Below are 22664 nucleotides of genomic sequence, written 5' to 3' on the forward strand. Positions count from 1 at the left end.
AAACACAAATCCAACCAGTTGATTGTTGGGTTTAGAAATTCCTCCGGGGTAGAGTGCACGGAAAACATTTGATGCGCGTTTTCAGAGTGAAACCTCCGTTTTCGTAGTGTGGACGAGGGTTTAAGAACAGCCGGAACAATAGATCCCCTTTGTGACTTGAATGACTATAAAACTCTTCATTGGTTTTTTCTAAGTCTCTAAATGTTGTCTTTTTTTTCTCATTTGCTCTCTGTTTACGCAATGAACAACAACCACGTGCGTATTTAGGTGAAGTGGTGACCGATCTTTGGAATAACGAGTGCGGAATGCGCAAGCTTCTGGAGGGATCCGAGGGCATGCTCCTCCATGAAATCGTTTGGATTTAAAATCCTTTAAGTCTCCTTTCCTGGGTTTTTGAGTCATTCTGAAAAATTTCACCGTTTTCCGCAAAACGTTGGAAACCGGTATGGATCCTCGCCAGAGACAGAGACTGCTCAGTGACTATTGGCTATTTATTGTTTAATGACAGTGTTCGAGACCGTGAAGCATTTACAAATAAACTTACATCAGTAATTTTGATATGTCTACACAATAATGACATTAGCTATATGGCAAGGTATTATGACATTTTGATTAGCAGGATAAGACGCGACTTTTGACAAAGTTTTAAAAAAATATGTACATGGAGTTCCACCTTAAAGATTTGAAAATTCTTCTACACGAGAAAAACCTCAAAGATTTGGGGGAGGGGGAGGAAGAGGTGGAGGAGGTTGGGGTGGGGGTGGGGACAGACCAAAACCAATATTAGTTCCCCTGGGACCTGGCATGGGGTATCTTGGAACAAATCCTGGTGGTGGACCCACTGGCCAGTGTCCCGGCACCTGCTGAGCACCAATCAAGGGCCTAGATGGTGAAAACGAGGGAATGGGTACATTTCCAATAGGACCAGGATTTGGCCCAGGGAAAGGTCCCATAGCCTGTGGTGGCATCATATTCAATGGACCTCTTGGAGGTAGCCCTCTTGGGGGCACCATGTGTCTCATCCCAAAGGGAGGCAAGTCTTGTGTTGGGTAGCTCATAAACGGGCTCTGTGGTGGAAAGGCAGGCCTCTGCACCGCATGAGGTGAGGCCTGGGGAGGTAAGGAATCCCCTGGCTGAGGAACAGGGAATCTGTAAGCTGGGTGTTGTAATGGAGGGAGATTGGTGTCAGGGACTGCCTGATTCTGGTTCTGATTGCTTAGTTGTCCTCTCCCACGACTTTGCCAAGTTCTTTTCCTGTCACCTGTAAAAATAAATACAGTTCAACCGCTATTAAACGGCCACCCTCAGGGAAATGGATAGTGGCCGCTTAAAAGGGGCTGGCTGCTTAACACACTGAGGTAAAAACAATAGAAAAAACCTCATTGGCACTTGGATTACTTGCCGCCTAATAGGGGTGGCCGTTCAATAGATGGCCGCTTGATAGGGGTTTAACTGTATTGCGATATTTATGACCAGACACTCAAATCAATTTATGGAGCCGGTGCGGGTGCACTGTGTTCTTGGTCAAAACACTGTTATCTCTAACCAAGTGTGCAAACTAATACAGTCACATGCTACATGTTAGAGTCAAGTGTTCCACCTTACAGCCACTTGTTCCAGCCACTGACAATGTCAGCTATCTGATCCAGCAAATTCCTGTGATTTAGTACAATATGGCTCATGTCTATTGACCCATCGCGATAAAATTGACAAATTAACCAATTTCAAACCATTACATGTAACCTGTAAATATGCAATCATAGCATTCCATCAAGTAAGTTCCGCCACTAAAACTACGTTAGGCCCAACCTTTTTTTTTTTTACAAAAGAGTGGGCTTGCATCTCTGTGCACTTCACATCCTTGGAAGTGAAGTTGACATAGCCATTTTCAGTAATTTCTTTAATTCACTTATCTTAACAAGAAACACCATTGTTATTTACAAACCTCTGATAGGTCCCTGGCAGTCACCGTTTCCACTCTCTTTCTTAACATCACTTGCACACGGCTCTTTTCTAGCCATTCTGTAAATTATTAGAAAAGGTGTTTTACCCCAGTTGCCTGATCAATGAAACAAGATTTAATTTAAATTATGTGACGCAAGCCACACGTGTTTATTTTTGACATCTTTTATAGGGGTTTCATTAACATTTTCAACAGGAGGGCAACTGGTTTTAACAGACTGGAAAAACTCTTTGAACTGAACTTCTTTATGAGAAAAACGTTCCTGTAGATGGTCAAACTAGGCGGGTAAAATCATCCTCACAGATACAGTATTCAATTTGCCCAGTGATTGGCCCTAAATCAAACTCCTGCTTTTAACTGTGATCAACATACTGTGGTTTTTACCTTTCTTTCTTTTTACTGGCCTTCGCTTTAGATTCTTCCTCGTCATCAGAATATTCAATGGCCTGAAATAAACATAATGGCATTTTACTGTGTGAGCGTCAGGATTTTGGTTCTTTTCTTTAGTCTCGTCATAAGGATTCCATTTTTGTGTTTTTGGCACGCAAAAATAAGTTCAATGCACAACTTCACAGCATAATTAACTTAATATGTTCATAGATAGATGCCTCTTTTCAAGTAATATTATAACATAGATATCAAACTTAGCATATGTGAGAGTGCATCATAATCATAATTCAAAGATGTACGTCCATGATGTGAGGAAAGTAAACTTTGCTATGCGAGAGGAATTAATCTCCATTGGCAACGTTTGTTTAAAATAATTTTTGATCCACGCTTTTAGCTGTGCATCATCCAGTTATGATATGCTGAGAGCATTTGGAGAGAACTCCAAACTTGAATGAAGTTCACATTGTGCCACAAGGTGACTGTTACTGTTCTTCTTCTCTCCAAACTTCCTGCTTGCATCAATAATGATAAGAAAAGGTAGTCATATGAATGCAAGTTCAATTAAGGATTCACACTATCAGGGTCATGGGGTGAATGGCATGAGCCTTCAGGCGAGTGTAATTTGAATAAATCAAACACGAGAGACAGTGCTTCATCAGGATATCCAAACACCAAGAAGAGAGTTGAAAATACGGTGCACTGTGGAGTATTTTTGACGAAATTTGAGGTGTTTGGACAGCAATGAAACACAGTCTCGAGTGTTTGATATATCTTCTCAATCGAAATATTAAAACTAAGGAGTAAATGGAGAAGAAAAATCATCAAAATCTACGCTAATTAAGAGCGGCTATCCTAATCTCCTTCACAGTTGTGATTTTCTTTTTGTTTTAACTTGATGAATTATTAAATAAATGAGTTTGAGAAAGAATTTTCAAATATCTCGAGTAGAGCAAATCCTTAATTGACTGAGCTTTCATACAATTAATTTATACAGTTTACTGACCAAGCTTGTTCAGTCAAGATGGCTGGATATTGACCAAGTTCTTTTCTTGCAAGTTTATGGACCAAGACGGAGTCGAGGTCCATAAACTCACAAAAAAGAACAAGGCCAATATCCAGCCATCTTGACCGAACAACCTTGGTCAATAAACGATTTATTATAAGACTTTCGGGGAAATTTTTCTTGTGGGACACGGCAGGTAGTCCCGTGCGGGCAAGATAGCTCCATCTTGCCCGCTCGGGTAGCCAATCACAGCACAGGATTTGATTCATCTTGCCCGCTCACGGAGCTAACCATATAATAAACTAATTTACTACATGACAGAGAAAATTGCCAATGCACGCACATTAATTTGCACTGCAATGCAAATTAAAAATTAACAATAAATTGGCCTGCTCTCAGCCAATCACAACAAGGTTATTATCTCAGTCAGATAACAATGCATGTTAAAGCATGAATCAATTGTTCAGCTATTTTCTCTGCTAAAGACACATCACACTTTTGATTGACTAATGATCTACTGTAAAAATTTATACCGTAAAATATTGACCATCAAGAGGAAGTCTTTGGCTAAATAAATAAAATAAGAAATTTGACTGTTATTAATTTTTAGTGTCATTCACCTCTTGTGGTGGTTCTTCATCATGTTCCCAGGAAGCATCAGATCCTTTTAACCTGAAAGATGATCAAACTGAGCTATATTTAAGAATTATAATATAGATAGGACCCTATGCACACTCTGATTGGTCAAAAACCTGTGTTTTATCAGAGTATAAAACATAGAAAAAGTGTGTTATATTGTTTTTCACCACATTTCCTCTAGTCAACATTTTTGTTAGAGATGGTGAAAAACATTTTCTTTGAAGAAATTTGTCATGGAGTTCTCTGCGAAGCAGCAGAAAGTTTTGAAGATGAGGCACGTAACACTTTAGTGGTATTAAATTGCGTCAGTTTGTCGATCTGTGTACTTTGTTGTTTCTACTCACCACATGTAAAATCTACATCATAAAGCAAATGAAGATGCCTAAGCCATGCGGCTCGTGTTTTCTACGTTTCCCTCGTGTTCTCAAATGCTCGTTATGTTTTATCACAGTGTAATACACGGCTTAGGCTTCTCTCTTCATGTTCTCTGTGTTTCTATCAAGTTTTAGTAATTTTAATATTTTTTAGTATTTAAAAGTTCTAAGATAACTATCCATAGAGTTCCAAATACTAACCGTTCTATGATAAAAAGTACTTTGACCACTAGCAGTCTTGAAAAGCGGAATATTCAGCATCCGTGAGCTTCTTGTGGTATGCCTGCAAACAGGATGTTTAAATGCCTAACATTCTGTGTGCCAGAGTACCTTTCCTCTCAATTCATAAAGCGAGAAGAAATAAGCAGGCGTACCACAAGAAGTTCACAGATGCTCAATATTCTGCTTTTCAAGACTGCTAGTGGTTAAAGAACTTTTTATTATAGAACAGTATTTGGAACTCTATGAATAGTTATCTTAGAACTTTTAAATCAGTATCTGCTTTTAAATTTAACGTAAAACGTAAACTGGTAAAGGATTTTATAGATTCTTAAATATTAGTGTAAATACTTTTTAGGGTAGTAGATCTTTATTGTTGCCATCTTATTTTTATTGTTGTACTTATTTAAATTTAAGTCATTGTGTTTGAAAAGCCTCTTAGGGGAAGTCAATAAAGTATGTAGGTATGTATGTATGTAAATTTTAAAAAAATTTAAATTACTGGGTCTTGGAAACTTTCAATCTGATCTCAAAATCTTGGGTGCCTTGATGATGAGTCACAAAGTGCTGTTTTTCTGTGTTTCAATAGACCATTTTACAGTCGTCTGCTCAGTGAGCTGGCCTTTGGATGGCAGCGAGGCTGGAGTTGACCTTGTTTTGATACGGACCTCACTGCTTTTGTCATGTAAATGCCCCTAGTTAGCATCAAAACAACTTGTTTTACACAACAAAAGCAGTGAGGTCTGTATCAAAACAAAGTCAACTTCAGTCTCGCTGCCATCCAAAGGCCAGGCCATTGAGCAGACAACTGTAAAATGGTCTATTGTCTAACATGGCACAAGTCTCAGTCTTAGATTTTCAAGAGAGGGTCCTGGCATCTTGAGCATTCTCAGACTTGTATCTATGGCAACCCTCCTGGATTATCCAGGAGTCTCCCTGACACAGACTGAATCTCACTGTCTCCCAGCCTGCGTAGCTTGGCGGTTTTTAAGCAATTTGAACGAGATAAGAAAGTGGCAAAGCCACGATAATAAGTGCCAAAGCCGCATTAATGAGCTCAAATTACTTAAAAAGTGCTTAAACCACCAAGCTATGCAGGCTACCAGTCTCCCATATGGGTCACTAAATCTCCCACACAATACAAATGAAAGTGCATAAAATACATTTTTCACATAACGTTTTGGCCAATTTTTGGCATTAATTTTTTTTTTTTGAAGGGGGGATGCTGGATATTTGATGCATTTTGCAGTCTAATTAGTGGAGTTCTACTTTGAACAACTTTTTTTAGGGTCAAACGAGGTGAAATTGGCAATCTCCCAGATTTTGAGTTTTTTAGGTTGGCATCCCTGGACTTCACTATTTGTCACTCCTAGCATTAGCCCACCCCATCCACATCTCTTAAACTACTGACAGATGAACATACTTTTTAAGCTGGGCCACAAACACAAAGTTGGAAAACTCCATCATATCAGGAGCATAGAATACTTTGTCTCCTACATGGACATTTTTATCACTGATGTCTCTGTCCATGTTAAATCTGATAGAGTAAAATGGGGTCTGCACAGGTCCAAATGTCTCAAAAACCTGTCAAGAGGAAAGACAATAAATATCATCATCACTCCTTTACAACCCCAGGGGAGCATAGGACATTAAAGTTTTACAAGTTCATTCTAATATTTGGAAGCTCAATGGTTTTTCAAATAGCATCCTTCAACCAATCCACAATTAAAAAAGTTTTGTCATAACAATGCTGCAAAATAGAGGTTCATTCAGTGAAGGTCACTAAAAAAAGGTTATAATATACAATATCTGAACAAAGAACCCACCTAGGAAGAATTTAAAAAGTTAAGGAAGATCGATTAAGTTTAGAGCAGGATGACAATTAACAAGTAATGTGAGTTATAACTTCATCATTATTGTCATACCAAGCCAAGACAGGATCTGTTCTCTAGGAAAAGAACACTATCTGAATCCAAAGCTGGAGTCTGCGGCAAAGCTTTTACTACAACTAGAAAGAGCAAGAGCATGCTACATGATCAATTACATCAAAATCAGTTGATACTTAAACTGGAATCAGATACTTTTCTGTTTTTGTTTTTGTTTTTTTTTAATCTGGATAGATAATAAAGAGGAGGATCAAGCAATGTTGCTTTGAAAACAGTGTCCCTATAAATGGATTCTTAAAACAGACTTGCGTCATGTCTAGAGAAGTCTCTGTAGTGATACTATCTTTAGTCATTGTGCATACAATAGAAACCAGAGTTACTGATTGCTGGTTACAGGTGCATTTGGCTTGTGGGGAAGAAAAACTGTATCCCTGAAAACAACCTTCAAGTTTCTAGTACACATCCAAGGAAAAATAATCCTCAGTTATTGTGTCAGCATCTAAGTGGAACAATAGGGTGGCCAGTCTGGATATATGCACCTGGACTGTCAAGATGTTAGCCTGTGTTACACCCAACCTCTCCGAAAAAAAAAAAATAATGGGTGAGAGCATTTGTGGTTCAAGGCCAAGAGATTTTACCTGAAATGTGTAGAAAATGACCTGATTGATTTACCAACCAGTTGTGGTTTAAAAAAGTTTTCGTTGAACGCTGCTCTTTGCATTTTATCGGTTGTGCTGAACAAATATTTTGGCAGGTCAGATGTTATTACACTGAAACAGTTTTAATGCAAGAAAATTTAAGCAAGGAACACAATTTTCAGTGGCAACACACAGACGCTCTCTCCAATTTTTTTCTTTTAAGGAGGGCGACTGTAACACAGGCTACCCTCCTAAGAATGCTTGCCTCTTGACTTGCAGTTTAGTTTGCTTAAAACAACAAACCTACCAAATGACTCAACAGTACTGAACACAACACCAAGCTCCACAAGCTGAACATTTTCATCAATGGTTATATCAAGATCTGGAACTTCAGGAAGATCCTAAAACAGAATTATACATTGTAACTTTACTATTAATGTTCTCAGCAACTGAGACAAGGTGTATAACAATTGAAGGCGTGCATGGAATAAAGTTCTCAGCGACTTTTGGAAAATTTTGAGGTAGCCAGGATTGAAATAACTACCTGCAATTTTCACAGTTTACTCTGGTTTTATTTATTGTCTAAAAGGAAATAGTAATTATCACTATTTTTTTAGACAATAAATAAAACCAGAGTAAACTGTGAAAATGTTTCATATCAAGCTATGCACTAAGAGCTGCTAAATAAGCTACAGTTTAGGGGTATACCTTAAATACAGTATAAGGTTGATACACAATTTGAAGTCGTTCATTTTCGCATTTTAAAGCAATTTCTCTCAAAATGTCTACCTCCTTCATAGCAGCTGATGTCAATTCTTAAATAAGCTGCTTAGTGGCTTTCAAATGGTATATTGTACAGAGGCAGAGTGTCTTTATTTGCCGTTTAAAGTGCCGTTCCCCTTGGGGGGCGGGGGGGGGGGGGTAAGGGGTTAAGAAGTTGTGCAATGAAGCCTGAAAAAAATTCAGGCTTGAAGGGGATTTGAACCCATGACCTCTGCGATACCGGTGCAGTACTCTACCAACTATCAAGCCAACTGGGCGGCTGGTCAAATTGTGAATTCATAATATACCTGTAGATGGTGAAGAACACAAGTGAATAGATGAAATTTCATTTATTTGAGTGCAATGATCAATCATGTCTTCATAATAATTGAAGGCTTTCATGCAAAAAGGGCATATATAGCATTTCTCGAAAACAAAGTGCAAATCAACAAAAACAATTATGCAACGATTCTTTTCATATCAAAACAAACCAGTCTGCCAAAAATTAGCTTGATCCTGCAAAAAATAAAAATCGGCCCAAAATGCTTTATAAGCCCTTTTTGCACGAAAGCCTTCAATAATTATTGGTGGGAGGTATTTCAATGCTGCTTACCTCAAAGTTTTCCAAAAAGTCACTTAGGGCTATATTTTATGCACCCTTTTTATGATGGGAGTTCAAGGGAGGATGTTCATTACCATTATAAAGACAGTGTTTTTGCTCATAATATTCTAAACAAAATTTTGATGCGGCCATCACAATACTCTGCGCATGAAACAATTCCAACTGGTTTGTTGAGATAACCACCACGTTAATGGAAGCTTTATTTGTTTACACCTGTTTTTTGCATTTTCCTTACACTCTCCATCACCATTTTGATTTTGATTTTCAAAGTTTCCAACAAATGAACGAATGAACGAACAAACAAATGAACAAAAAACAAATAAGCTAGAGGATATACTATGTACCTTCACTGACAGTTCACTCCTTGTTTTCAATGGGCCTCTATGAATGTATTCTTCCTCTTTTTCAATCTCTTTTCTGATGTCCTCCAGGTCATCCCTTACAATTTTGTAGGGAAAAAAAATTATGAATCAAGAAATCAAAAAAAAAAAGATTTGATTGTGACCTAGCTATTTCCATTTATGTACATCTTAATTCACTTTGGGTTAGTCAGAAGTTCTGGCTTTATCACTCGCCTAGGGGAAAAGAAAGGAAAATCTGAAGTTAAGTCACGGGTGAAGTAGTTGCTCATTAGTTTCTAAAGGAACTGTAGTGCTGCATCAACAGGTAAGTGAAATACTAGCTAAAATATTTATCAACTTAAAGAGGATAATGGAAAAATTAACTGTGAGTTTGTAAAGGTGGCATTCCAAGAATTAGCCTAACTTCAAAGCAAAGTGAGGGGTAGTTAAGATAGGGAGCATCTTCGTCAGTTTAACAATTTTATGTCACCAATAATATTATAGCGCACTAAATTCTAGTCATAACACCTCTTGATAGGAAAAAACCAATATTTAGGTTGAAGGGTGTAAAACAGCATCAAGTTGTTATTGTTTCAAGGGAAAAAGTAAAACAGGTAGCCATTGAAGCTGTATATATATTTTCTCTAAACTAAGGTAACATTGAACAGCTATGGTTTTTCAGCCATTTTGGTCATAAATAGGGTATGATTTTTACACCCTAGCCTTCATATGGGTATGTTTTTAAGAAGAAGCCACTTTTTCATCATTATCAAAAAGAAAATCAACAAAAACCCTTCGAAATTATGTTTACGCTAATTTAACATTGGTCTGAACTAGAGAACTAATTACAACGCGAGTCTGAAACAGGGTTTTGATTTAAGGGTCAGGTCACAAATAGGGTTTTGAATTTTTGGTCAGGTCATAAATAGGGTAGGGAATATCACAGATTTTGGTCATAAATAGGGTAAGGGTTTTGGGAAGTGGGCCGCACAACCCCACCCAATTTTTCTGGGAGTACCCCCCTCTCCCCCAGGGGTGATAATGAAGTCATAATTAAACAATTTACTTAATCAGGGCTTGAAAAAAAAAATTCCAGCTTGCCCTTGGGACAAGTAGCCCAGAGGGAAAATTTACTTGTCCTGGACAACCGGATGGCACTTTTTTCAAGCACTGCTTAATACTTAATTTGGCATTCACTCACTCAGAACTGGATTCAGAGCTTTCACTTTCACTTGATGAGCTCTCATCATCTGAAGAACTATCACTTAAAGAGCTATCCTCAGTTCCATGCACTGTATGTTGTCCCATCTGAGAAACTTGTTCACTGTCATCAATAATATCTAGTTCTTTATCAATACTGGTCATAGCATAGACTTGATGAGTTGTATCAGAGCATGTGGGTGTGTCTTCCTCTCTCTCTAGTTCTACAGGTGAGCATTCCTCACTTTTAGGTTCTATAAAAGAACATATTTCACCCTCTGCCTCTGTAATAAGTGTATGGTCATCATTCCCTGGCTCTGGGAGACTATGTTTGTTATTATCGGTGTTCATGAGCATATGCCCACCACTCTCACTGTTAATGAGGATGTTTCCCTCATTATCTGTCTCCATGGGTGAGTGTCCATCACTCTTAGAAATTTTAAGGGTGCACCCATCATTAAGTGGCTCTATAAGTGCACATCCACCACTCTCACTCTTTATGAGAACGTTTCTTTCACTATCTGTCTCCATGGGTGTGTCTCCATCACTCTTTAATTTGCTAAGGGTGTTCTCATTCCCATCATTTGGTGGTTCTATGACTGTGGGTCTACCACTTTCAACCTTTACTATGTGTCCATCATTGTCGTCCTCCATGTTTCCATTATTCTTAGACTCTGCAAGGATACATCCATAACTTTCTTGTTGTACAGGTGTGTGTGTGTCTCGTCCTAGCTCTCTAAGTGTCCGTCTATTGGTTCCTGGCTGTGTGAGTAAATGTCCATCATTCTGAGACCCGAAAAGTGTGCATTCAGAACCCTCTGGATTTATGGGCATGCATTCATCTGTTGTAGACTGTGTGGGTGTGTGTTCAACACTCTCAGTCTCCATGACTGTGTGTCTATCACTTTTGGTCTCCATAAATAAGTGTCCATCACCCTTTGGTTCTAGGAGTATTTGCCTATCACTCTCTGACTCCATTTGTTTGCTTCCCTCATTTATAGGTTCTATGATTGATTGTCCTTCACTCTTACTTTCTATGAGTGTGTGCCTATCATTCTCTGTCTTCATAAGTATTTGTCTATCATTTTCCGACTCTACAAGTGTTCCTCCACCACTTTCAGGCTTCTTGAGCAGCTCTGGTACTACCATCATTGTAATCTGTGGTACAGTGTCAGCTGAGTTATTGCTATTCAAATTGTTGTTTTCCTCTTGCAAAGATGCACCTCTTTCTTGAGCAAAAATTGGATTAACACCTATACTTTGAAAGTTACTGATAACCATTTCTTTGCTGCCAGCATCTTCAGCCATTTTACTTTCATTAATTGAAGGCTCTGTAGAATTTTCTGGACATGTTTCTTCATCTGAACTTGAATACATTTCGGCGATTGCAGAGAGGCAATTTTTGGAATCGCCAGAAGTTATTGAAATACTCGACAGTTCTTTTTGTTTCTCATGGAAGACGGTATCATTTCTAGGTTCACGCTCTTCTTCTAATTCTTCTGCTACTTTAGTTTTATTTGTAACAACTGAGTGACTAGAGTTGTCGTCTTTCTCCGACTGTTGGCCACCAAAGTTGTCAATGTTTACATCGTTTTCCAAGATGCGTTCAATTTGTTCCATATTTCGCGACTTTGACAACTGACAATGCTCCAATCGTTCTACTAGAGAAAGCTTGATACCCCTGGCTACAAAAGAAGCCTTGAATTACCACTGACAACGCAATAACACGACCACAACGACATGAGTGGAGTTGATTCTCGCTCAAATTTGTCAACCATGTTCACACACACGTGCTATGTACAACATGATCGCATGTTCAGACGGTCGAATGCTCAAGATGCATCGCGCGCTTCAATGTCATTCTCTTCGATCACCAACAAGTTGAAAGTACGTAGGATTTACCTTACCTATAGCAATCTGAGTTAATCTTCGGAAATCCATACATCGGACTAGTTGATGCATTTACAGATGAAATATGTAGTGTTTCTTCTTTTCATTTATGCAATTTTTGTTTCAGATGGTGCAGCGACTGACCTACAGACGTCGTCTATCCTACAACACTCGGTCCAACAGGAAAAGGATGTGAGTTAGAGTTTATGCTTTGACGATCACCTGTAGTTTCTGCTTTGGAATTTTCTTATATTTCTGTAATATTAATCGTTTTCAACACTCTTTTTCCCTGGATGCCATATGCAGTTCCAAGACTCCTGGTAAGTTTGTCTTCAATTCAAGTTTCGATATAAAACACTGATACGATACGATAATAACACTCATGCAAACAGTACAACTATGTAGTAATAAAACAAAATTGCTGCTGTGAAAACTTGTTCCGTTACTGGAGAAAGCAACTGGCTCCACGAAGTTTTCCTTTTGTTTCACGTCTGCACTGTTTAATTTACATGAAACCTTGATCTTTCCCGAACGACTATTAGTTGGAATTAGGAACTTGCCATTGATTTCATGTTATGAATTTGCAAAAAGTAACAGCTCTTTTTACTTTGAATCCATAGGCTACAACTTTCGTTTATGTATATCGTTTGTTTTGACAGCAACCCTAATGCTTGTGCACAATAAACATGTTAGCTAACTAGAACGTGTTGTTAACTGAGAAGATTTTGTCCATGACCTGAAGTGAAAGTGATTTAAGCGTTTGGGAACACAACTATGAATAAACCGATGCATTTTCAAATTTATTGCTATGACGGAACCCTGCCTTACGACTGCCTTGTTATTATGGCCACTTCATTATTTTGGGCGTATGTTTTGGACTAAAGAAAATTTTTATTCAGTCATCAGGGCTGTCATTAAGTCTTAATTCACCTGTAGCCTTGATCTTCACACCCATAACAAACTTGTTACTTTATGGCTGAATTGTATCAACTACAGGCCAGTTCACTTGTAACATCAAGGGTCCATCAAACATACTCAGGCGTGACAGGAACAGGTTACAGCCCATATTGACAGCCCTGGTCATTTTCCTAATTTATGAACCTGTATGATGCACCCCCACTTCTTTGATTCCTCTAATCTGATCACATTATGGCCAAAAGGTGATTGTAAATACAGGGTTCTGCTGTAGTTAGTACGTGTTGGTTGCCTTCCTGAAAAAAAAAACCTCATTTAAACTTTTTGTTGGTTATAGGAGGGAAGTTGGTTTACCTGTACACCAAAAAACAAGGCAAGGTTCCAAAATGTGGTGATTGCAAAGTGAAACTACAAGGGGTGAGTAGATGAATCGTTTTGGACAGTTTTTATCGTAGTATCTTGAGGATGTTTTCAGGTTACTCCACACCTTCGTGGGGCTACTTTTTCCAAATTGTCTTTTTTCCAACCAAATTAAAGTTCGTTATTCAAGGTAACATTTTCTAAAAAATGAAAATAAGATATTGAAACACGCGCGAGTTATTGGGAAACAGAGGTTTTTTAATAAAAGTTAATAAACCGTCAAGGTGTCATAATCCCCAAAGGGCATGGACTCCTCAGCAACCTTATCGCGGCAAACAGCTTAATCCAGAGATCTTATATCACATACTTTCAATTTGAGATTTCAAGTCCGTCAAGGGTGCCTTTTTGTAATCATGCTTCGGCAATTGTTCAGTTTCTTTTTATTTTGTTCGTTCCACATCGCTTTTCTCTGTTTTGCCCTTTATTGCTGACCACCAGCCTAAAACGTATGCACCTAAAACTTGACTGTAACACTATCGCTTTACCACAAAGTTCAACTTTCCTTACTGTGAATGCTAGGGGTTCTGTTATTTCATTGGCTGGCGGCATTTTGAGTTAATATATCCCTCTGAGAAGGCGTGACATGTTTATTAATCTTTAGAAGGCGAAAACTTGCACTCGTTTTTTGAGAGAATCCCTCCTCTGTAAATGAATTAATAGGGTATGTAGAATCGATGGTTTTCCTTGAAATTTGGCCAGAACATTCACTGATAGATATGGAACAAAAACGTGTTAGCGAATTCTTTAATTTCAAATACTTTTCTAGTGGCGGTCTCTAATGCAACACGTTACACAAATTTTTCCATAGTGGAACTTGACAGATCTATTAAAAAGATAACCAATAGAAATGAAAGAAAATGCTGACATGCTTTGAGAGATTGATGCTTTGTGATTAACACTGTACAGTTATTTTGCTTTAACGATCGCATTTGATACCCGATTAATTTGCTGCCTTGGGAAAGCAGTGGGCAAAAGAGAATATAATTTTATCAAATTCTACATTTTATAACCTGTCTATTGATATATACTTTGTGGGGGTTTCCTTCAAGACAGCACGCGTACGAATTTTCTTCTGGAGGACACCCGCGAAGGTTTGAAGTAACCTTAACCAGTTGTGTCGTACATCAGTGAGTCTGTGAAACAAGTCAAATTACAGACTGACAAACAAAATATCCCAAGATGCTGCATTTGAATGGTTCATAGTGAACTGTTGGAAAAATTGCAATTATAACATTGCTTCTACAGCTGTAGCTTCTTCATGCTACATAAACTGGCATTTGTTATTAAACTCTAGACAGGCTTTCAACTCATCATGTGTAGTGCATTTTTCAAGGAGCAGATGACAATATTTAACCAAATAAATCACTATCTGGTGGATAGCACAGTATATTTTGTCAACTCTTATGCTTTGGATTGCTATTTATCTGGCTTGGGTTGTTCAAAAGGTAGATAACACTATCCACGGGATAAATCACTATCCAGTGGATAACATGGTTTGTTTTGTCAACACTTCTCCATTGGATAGTGGTTTATCCAGTGAATAACGTTATGCAGCCTTCAAACAACTGGGGCCAGGTGGATAGCATTGTCTACCCATTGAATGATATTGCCATGTACAAGGAAGTTAGATATTGGGAACATTCAGTGTAGATTGAGTTCATGAGTTGTCTATGTATGTGAGACAACATTCAGTCATAGATGGGTACGTGGCTTTTGCTAAATGTTAACAATATGGCTAGAGGTAATAAGGTAGACATCCATATTACGCTTTTATCCGTATTTTCTTGAATGTGTTATATAGCTTCCAGCTCTTCGTCCCAAGAAGCTGATGCACATATCCAAACCACAGAAGACTGTTAGCAGGGCATATGGTGGTTCACGCTGTGCTCGATGTGTGCGAGAAAGGTACGGTGAAACTACTGTCAAATGCAACTTAAAAGGCAAAGTCATATAAATACTGTTTGTCTTCATCATTTATATCATTTTTATTGTATAACGGGATCACATCCTTTAAAGAAAAAAATGGCCATGATTCAGTGCAACCTACTGTAACCAGTACTGTCAAAGGTAGCTAGCTGATGGAAAAAATGACTGTCTATGATCATGGCAGGTTACTCTGCTATCTGAAGCTTTAGAAAAAAAGAATGAAAAAGATGGCAAAGTCAGCCACCTACTCCAAAACTAAAGCCGTGTTCTTCAAACCTTTTTCAGAACTCTGCTATAACACAAAATTTCTCTAATCTTCTGTTCATGATTTGGTTGTAATTGAGAATTTTATTGGAAAGTCACCCACCATGCTTGTGTTATTACCCAGTTCATGCATTATTTCTGTGTCACTGGACAATGCAAACAGTTGCATCCGAATAGGTCCTTCCCATTCAGTTGTCCTTGGATGGGTTCTCTTACGGACATTGAAAACAAACTCAGCTGCTGCTTTTTTATTAGTAGTGGTAGTATTTACCTTAATGTGGAAGTTTTTAGGACCAGTCTGTTCAAAAAACAATTAGGGATTAATTGTATGTATGAACAGATTAAACTTTTTAGTAATTTCCAAGAGTGGCTGCGACAGACCATAGGGGGTCAAAGGGCATCCTCCCCCATTAAATTTTTAAAATTGAAGTTCTTGGGAATGAGATTTCTGGCATTCTGAGGTAAAGTCAGTGTGTTTGTGTGTGTCTTTTTTTTTTGTAATTTAGGGGGTTCAAGGGGAGCCCCTGAACCCCCTAGATTTACCCCAGGGAACGTCCTTAGACCAGCAACCCCCTCCCATAAAAAAAAAAATCAGCCTGCTACAGAAACTTCTTCAGCTCACTCTGTTTAAACTAACCAGTGATTGTTGTCTTTTTGCAGGATAGTCAGGGCCTTCCTGATTGAGGAACAGAAGATTGTTGTGCGTGTCCTCAAAGCACAGCAGGGAAAGAAACCAGCCTCAGATTAAAAACGAAATAAATAAATGTTTCATTGTACATATACTGTGTATGTTTTCCTATCTATCCTTGTATTCATGGTTTTCCTTATCTGACTTGTGGACAGCCTCACGGCTTCAGATCACACAGGCAGATAGATCGTCTGCTCGAATTTTCCCACCTGGTCCCCCTCTTCATACTGAGACGCACAATTTGTCAGAAGTTCGCCATTATACACCCAGACAGATAATTCATCTTAAGACGTGCTATAGCCAGATGCCCTTTGCGGCATGTAGAGAACATCATCTGTTCTTCTACGGAGTTTTATTATAACTCTTCGCACGTTCCATCACGAATGTCGTTCTCAGATCGGCTACGCTACTCACTCTCTATTCTGTTGTAGATAGTGAGTAACCAAGCAGTGAGAGGTTAACAAAACTGCGGCAGTTTCTTTGCGTTTTCAAAGTTTCCGTGAAGAGGATTTAGATAAAGTTTTAAGCGAGAAGTAGATTTGACAATTCGATTATTCGTTCTCGATTTCCATGCATGATAGTTGACCTGTGTTGGGCTGCGCCCTCGTGAACTATCACGCGATAGAAATCTCGGGCTCCTAATTTAATTGTTTAATAGAAACACAAGTAGGAGTTTGGGAGAACAAGAAAATACTGTTGGAACATGAGCCACACGCAGGTGTTTCCACAGCTATTTTTAGTTATCCGGCCAGGAACTTCTACGAGTATTTCTGTAAATCCACGAATTTTGCCTTCACTACACAAACGAACACACTCAAAGGTTGAGGCATGGGCGCGTTGGTCAGCCAGGCACAAGGTATGTTTTATTTGCGACAATAAGCTTACAACAAAGTGGATAAGAGATACATCAAGTAACGTCCTACATGCGCCAAAGCCGGACACGTAATTCCCAAAAACCTCTTGTTAGGAAAACATAGGGACCTTGTACCCCCGACCAAATGCAGTGGCGCCACCTTTGGGGTTTTAGTTGGGCTATAAACAATAGAATGAAAAAAAACAAATCATATGACGCTAATTGCACAATAAAAACAAACCTTATGGGAAAGTGCTAGTGGCTAGGCTGACCGTAGAATGTCACAAGTTTCTCAACCGTCTCTTTTTACAAACGTACTACCCATGAGCCTTCGCGTACTACGCTCGCACCCAGTTTTCCGTTCCGTGTCGGCAAAATATTAATTTATGTCAATAACGATTATCACAAATTACATTATACAGAAACATGGAAAACGTATTTTTCTGGCTCGGCAGGGGTCAACTTAGGCTCGATTTCCAGCCGTTTAAGGAGTCCGGTTGTTTATCCGATAGGAACGCGGGCGCAAGAAATCGAATCAACTATCACCTCATAAAAGTTTCGAGTTCATAACCAATTGTTAAATAGAAGTCCGACTTTTTCTTTTTCTTATTACAAGGCGATGATTAAACACTCAACATTTGTCCAAGTTCGTCTCTAGTATAAAAGCGAGCATTGATATAGGAGGACAACCCTTATAACAGAGTGAAAACAAAGCAAGATGATCAATTTCTAATTTCTCCCTATAAAGCCAATACACCGCTAAGCAAACGAGTAATAAGAATAAAGATAATCATCAGCTTCTTATATTACACCGAAAAAAACAACACCAACAGAAATTGTGCGTATTAATGTCAATTGAAAGAATTACTGTCTCAAGCATGAGGCTATTTCTGCTTTCCGTGTTCAGAATTGTAAAACTTCTCTTTGTTTCTCCGGTTTGTTTTAGTATTGCTCAACACGTGTCACGTGCTACTCAAGCTATTGTTGTTATAGATTCACACAGCTAAAAAACAACTTTTTGAGACCACCAGCTTTTATGCATGAATAATTTATTCATTAGCGAGGAAAAGTGTAATCTCATTGACCGTTCTTTTCGATATTCCAAAATGAATCCGTCCGAAGCTAATGTGTTTAGTTCGGGCATCTCGGGTTGTCTGTCTTCGAAAAAGCGCAAGGATGTCTCTTATAGCAGACTCAACCAAACGGAAGACGATTCTGTAGAATTTTCCAACGTTCACTTTCCGAAAGATCGCACGTCCCTTTGCGCCAAGCTCTGCTTTAGTTTGTTGGCTTTGATCTTGTTATTCGCCACTGTGGCCACGGCCGTGTTTATGATGAACTTGAAGAATTTCACGGTGGAAGTTCAATTGGAGAAAGGCAACGTACGGGTGTATAGTTTTGACCAGGAGATGACGGCAATCACTGGCAACGAGATCACCACAAGAAATACGTCCATTGTTGTCTCTATGCATGTGATTAACAGAACTGAAAGCCATTGTTGGTTTGGGATAGTTTTGAACTTTCCAGAGGACGCAAAAACTAGTCTTAAATCCAAAGATTACGTTTTTCTTACCCACGTTAGAAGCGCAGAACTTGGTTACTTTCAAGACGCTCTTCAAAACCATTTTAAAGTTTTTGGAAACCGTAAAACCAGCCACGAGCTTTCATTCTACGTTCATAACGTCTTACACCAACTTCTTCCCACTATCAAAGTCAAACTCTACGAATTTGTGCTGAGTAAAGTTTCGAGCTCTTCTAGAAAAACTGTGGTGGAAAAACATGGATTTTTGCCTGGGCGTGTTCATGTTAAACAAACGATGATTACGAAACGTGATATGGTGACTGTCACAGCCCAGGCCGGGCAGGATGACTTCGAGAATTTTTCCAACCTCGAGAAAGGAAAGTCGACCGAGAAGGCGTCGTGGAAACTAACATACGACGAAACTACTGTTGTGAATAAGGAAACTGGAATGGTAAAAAGGAGTGACATGTCTCTATCTTGCAACCTTCCAATCGGCGCTGATTTCACACCAGAGAGCAAATCCAGCCGTCTGGGATTAACTGTGAGATTTCGAAGCGTTGTGAAGTTGCTAGATAAGTCTCACGCTAAAGTCAAAACTTGGAAGAGTGCGTCACGAGAAGAGAAAGATATCAACTACCTACTCAATCTTCCTAGTGCAAAAGACTCCTCTCTGATGTATTTTGCGCCACCAAAACACAAATCTAACGAGAGGCTTGCAGAGGAATTAAAAGAGCTTATGAAACTGAGCAAAACCTCTGTTGGCAGATCAACGAAACTTCCTTCAATGATAAAGATTATGCATCACAATATTCCAAAGTCGGTTACTGCGCAAAAGTCGGACGCAGATGACGATGATTACGCGAACTTTTATAGTGAGGACAGTGATGATGGTGACGATAATGATAATGATGATGAAAATGATAACGATGACGATAACAATGGACAATACTGGCCCCAGCCAGATTATGCACCGTTTGGTATCGGTTATGAAGTGAAACGAAGAAGGTCTGTAGAAACGAAGGGACCACAACACACTAAGAGAAAGAAAACTGTCAGAAATTCACAAATGGAAAAGAAAACGCCTGAACTGGATGTGATTTGGGATGAACTTGCTTCTTCATCCCCAATGCCCTTGCGCGAGGCTCCCCGTATTATACAGACATCCATCTTTGGGCTGGATTTCCGGGCGGAGATTGACTACCAGGTTGAAACTAACGACGAAGATGATAATGATGATGACAATGAAGATGATAACGGTGAAGATTGGTCAATAACTACTAGTTATCGGGTCACATTTGGACAGTATCGCATGGCGCCATTCACACGAGTTCATACCTTGAAGAAGTTACGGAACAAGTTACCACTCCAAGGAGAACGGAAGATCAGTCGGTCGACTATCAACGCTGGAGACTTCGTAAGTCAATACTTGACATGTACTCAGTCTCTTTTTATCCGGTTGGAGGCGATTTAGCTGCAAGATTAAACGGAGGCCCCATTAGGGCATCAAGCGGGAGGGTCTTATATCCCATTTCCCGTTAATTTTTGGCCTAAATAGCCGTATCTCGTAAATGTCGCTTACAAAAGCTATCAATTTTCCTACTCGATATCCCGGGAAATCTGTTCTGGAACATCCCTTATCCCATTAATTTTTCTCACATATATCTCTGTCCCTTTAATTTTTCACCTAAATTAAATATCCCGTATTCCAAAAACCCCTGAAAGGGCCTCTACACGGCACTAGGAGGGTTCCGGGAAGGGACGCACTCCAGACCTCTAGCCTCGGTTCGATCAGGGTGCTTCGATCACCAATCGGAAAAAAGAAAACTGGGCACAAATCAAAATCGTCGTCATATTACACGAGGAGGTTAAGAGAATTTGAAATGCGAAGCTAGTACTAAGGAAATATAGATTATAGAGCAAATTTAACTGAGAATATAACCGCTGCATTTGAAAAAGGAGCTGATTTAAATTTACGACTCCTTCACTTTGGGTGTCGCCTTGTTTTCCTTTTTGTTTCAGGTAATGTGCGCTCCCTTGTTCTATATCCAGCGACTGTGTGCAGCCATGCGTTTAACATTTGATGTGACAGTCACCCGCAGTTTGCCCCGACTGTCCTTTTCATACCCTGTTGAGATGACTGTCCGTATCGGACAGGCAGTCACTACCAACGCCACTTTATTCGGGCATGCCTCCACGTGGTTCCATGAGAGTGGATTCTTCACAAAAGGTGATATTTGCTGTCAATATACGCCGTCAGTTCTAATTCAGAATAACCTTTTAACTCGTTGTTTCATCAAGTGTGCGGGTTTTAAAGAACTATGTTTTTCAGTAATTATTTCTTCATAACATCCGATTTGTTTGAAAGCTGATCAACAGTGGCCAACATTTTCCACTGCGATGCGTTCATATGAAAGATTAAACACCCTTCAGATTTTTTCTTCACATGCACACATACAATCTTAAAATTGTGGCATGTTCTGCGGAAAGCCGGCACGATTTTATTTATCCCGAGAATACCAATATTCATGGCTTCCGATATCTCGAGTCCATTTTTGTAACACTTCCATTCTTCCCTTGCAGGAACCGTTGCCATAGCAACCCTCCCAGTCAGACTGTCATTTAAAGAGGACACAACACCAGAATGGTGCATCAAGGGTAATCTTGAACAAAAGATGGTGCGGATAAACACCATACCGCTCTCGTCGTGGAACTGCTCGCTGGATACTACCAGGCTGTCTAACACTTGCAAGGGACTACCGGCTAAAAACACATCTTTGCTGACCTTTGATCTTCAATATAGTTCAGCTGAAGGCACAATGTTTGACAACTGGCACTACCCTATCGGTTGCACGCATCGAAAGGATTTCTCCGCATACTGATAATACGGATCTTTGGAAACTGAAATGCGTATGCTTACATGAAGCACTAGTCTAGTTCCCTCCCCCCTCGTGGGTCACACTCGTGGGGTAGACCATTTTGTTGTGCCGCTCGGGCGTATACGGTGCGACGCTCGGTGCACTAAAATAAGCTTGTTTTGCAGAGTCTGTTGTCAACCCGCCTGTCGTTGTAGAAACATTTCAGAGACAAAGCCTTGCCTCAAGGCAGTTAAAAGATGGCTTTGGTCACATCTTATGAAAGACTGTATGGTGCGATTTGAGCATGCACCCAAGTGGACCACCTGGAGCACTCGCCTCAGACTTCTCACTTCTTGATCCACCAAGAGAACTCCTTTCGGTGTCACAGTGATTTGGGTATCCCCGTGTTTTGGGTGCCCCCGTTTTTGGGTACCCCCGTCCCCCGTACCCCCGCAGTTAAACTGCGGACTCGGATCACACAGTCTGTTATAAATTGCGACTATTTTCAGCAACTTTATGTGTTTATATCAAGATTAAGAAAGTTTTAATTTATTGAGACAAACCTTCGTAAGAAAATAAATTGTTTTTCAACAGAATTATGAATGATTTCACTTGCCCCAATCTGTGGTATATAACGCTTTCAGTGTTTTGGGTATCCCTGCTGGGGATACCCAAACCAGTAGGGATATGGGTACGGGGTACCCAAAATACGGGGTTACCCAAATCACTGTGACATCGGCGCTTTGCGGCACGATGGAACTTTTAACATGTACAATAATGAGTTCTTTTCTTATGTAAAAATTTTACATGAGTTACATCGCCTGACTCGATGAAAGATTCAAGTGTTGTACTTCTAATCAATTTAAAAAAGAACTAACTTCGCATTTCATTAGTCTCTATTAATCTTTACTGATATTTTGATGGTTTATATCTATTTATTTTGTTTTGTTTTGTATATTTACTCTTGTACCAAGTTTATGATATTTATGTGTACCAACGTCTTTGTTGTGTCTCTTTCCTGACTCTCACATTTTTAATTATTATAATTACGGCCACCCAACTAGTTTAGCTTTTTAGTTATTTTGGGTGTCCCACTACTGTATGTACTGTACTGTTTATTTATTTATTCGTAATTATAATCTTGTAAATTCTTTTAGTTGTTTACAGTAGTAGAAATAAAATAAATCTATTGTTGTTGCCTGGGTACGTGAACAGGCCACCGTGAAAGGCTTAATCCTGTTAATCTCGAAACCAGAGTACTCAAAACGAAAAAAAAGGTTGCGTTTCCTGATAG

The 22664-nt window shown here is 39.2% G+C and overlaps 3 protein-coding genes across 3 annotated transcripts; 2 read left to right on the top strand and 1 right to left on the bottom strand.

The window, feature by feature from the left end:
• Positions 1-475: 475 nt before the first annotated feature.
• On the bottom strand, positions 476-11770 carry LOC145495888 (uncharacterized). Its single transcript, XM_081475482.1, has 9 exons — positions 10039-11770; positions 8841-8934; positions 7420-7513; positions 6514-6596; positions 6012-6172; positions 3977-4028; positions 2348-2409; positions 1946-2022; positions 476-1261 (listed from the first exon to the last, which is right to left on the bottom strand). The coding sequence occupies exons 1-9, from the start codon at positions 11655-11657 to the stop codon at positions 711-713; spliced, it is 2793 nt and encodes a 930-aa protein (XP_081331608.1). The 5' UTR covers positions 11658-11770; the 3' UTR covers positions 476-710.
• LOC145495932 (large ribosomal subunit protein eL34-like) lies at positions 11763-16234 on the top strand. Its single transcript, XM_081475533.1, has 6 exons — positions 11763-11924; positions 12055-12119; positions 12234-12247; positions 13180-13259; positions 15064-15167; positions 16113-16234. Exons 1-6 carry the CDS (start codon positions 11778-11780, stop codon positions 16198-16200), a joined length of 498 nt encoding a protein of 165 aa, XP_081331659.1. The 5' UTR covers positions 11763-11777; the 3' UTR covers positions 16201-16234.
• Positions 16235-18045: 1811 nt separating this feature from the next.
• Positions 18046-22620, top strand: LOC145494995 (uncharacterized). Its single transcript, XM_081474568.1, has 3 exons — positions 18046-19929; positions 20535-20742; positions 21096-22620. The coding sequence occupies exons 1-3, from the start codon at positions 18100-18102 to the stop codon at positions 21392-21394; spliced, it is 2337 nt and encodes a 778-aa protein (XP_081330694.1). The 5' UTR covers positions 18046-18099; the 3' UTR covers positions 21395-22620.
• The last annotated feature ends 44 nt before the right edge of the window (positions 22621-22664 follow it).

This window comes from Orbicella franksi, chromosome 8, assembly GCF_964199315.1.
Source record: "Orbicella franksi chromosome 8, jaOrbFran1.1, whole genome shotgun sequence".
NCBI classification, from domain to species: Eukaryota; Metazoa; Cnidaria; class Anthozoa; order Scleractinia; family Merulinidae; genus Orbicella; species Orbicella franksi.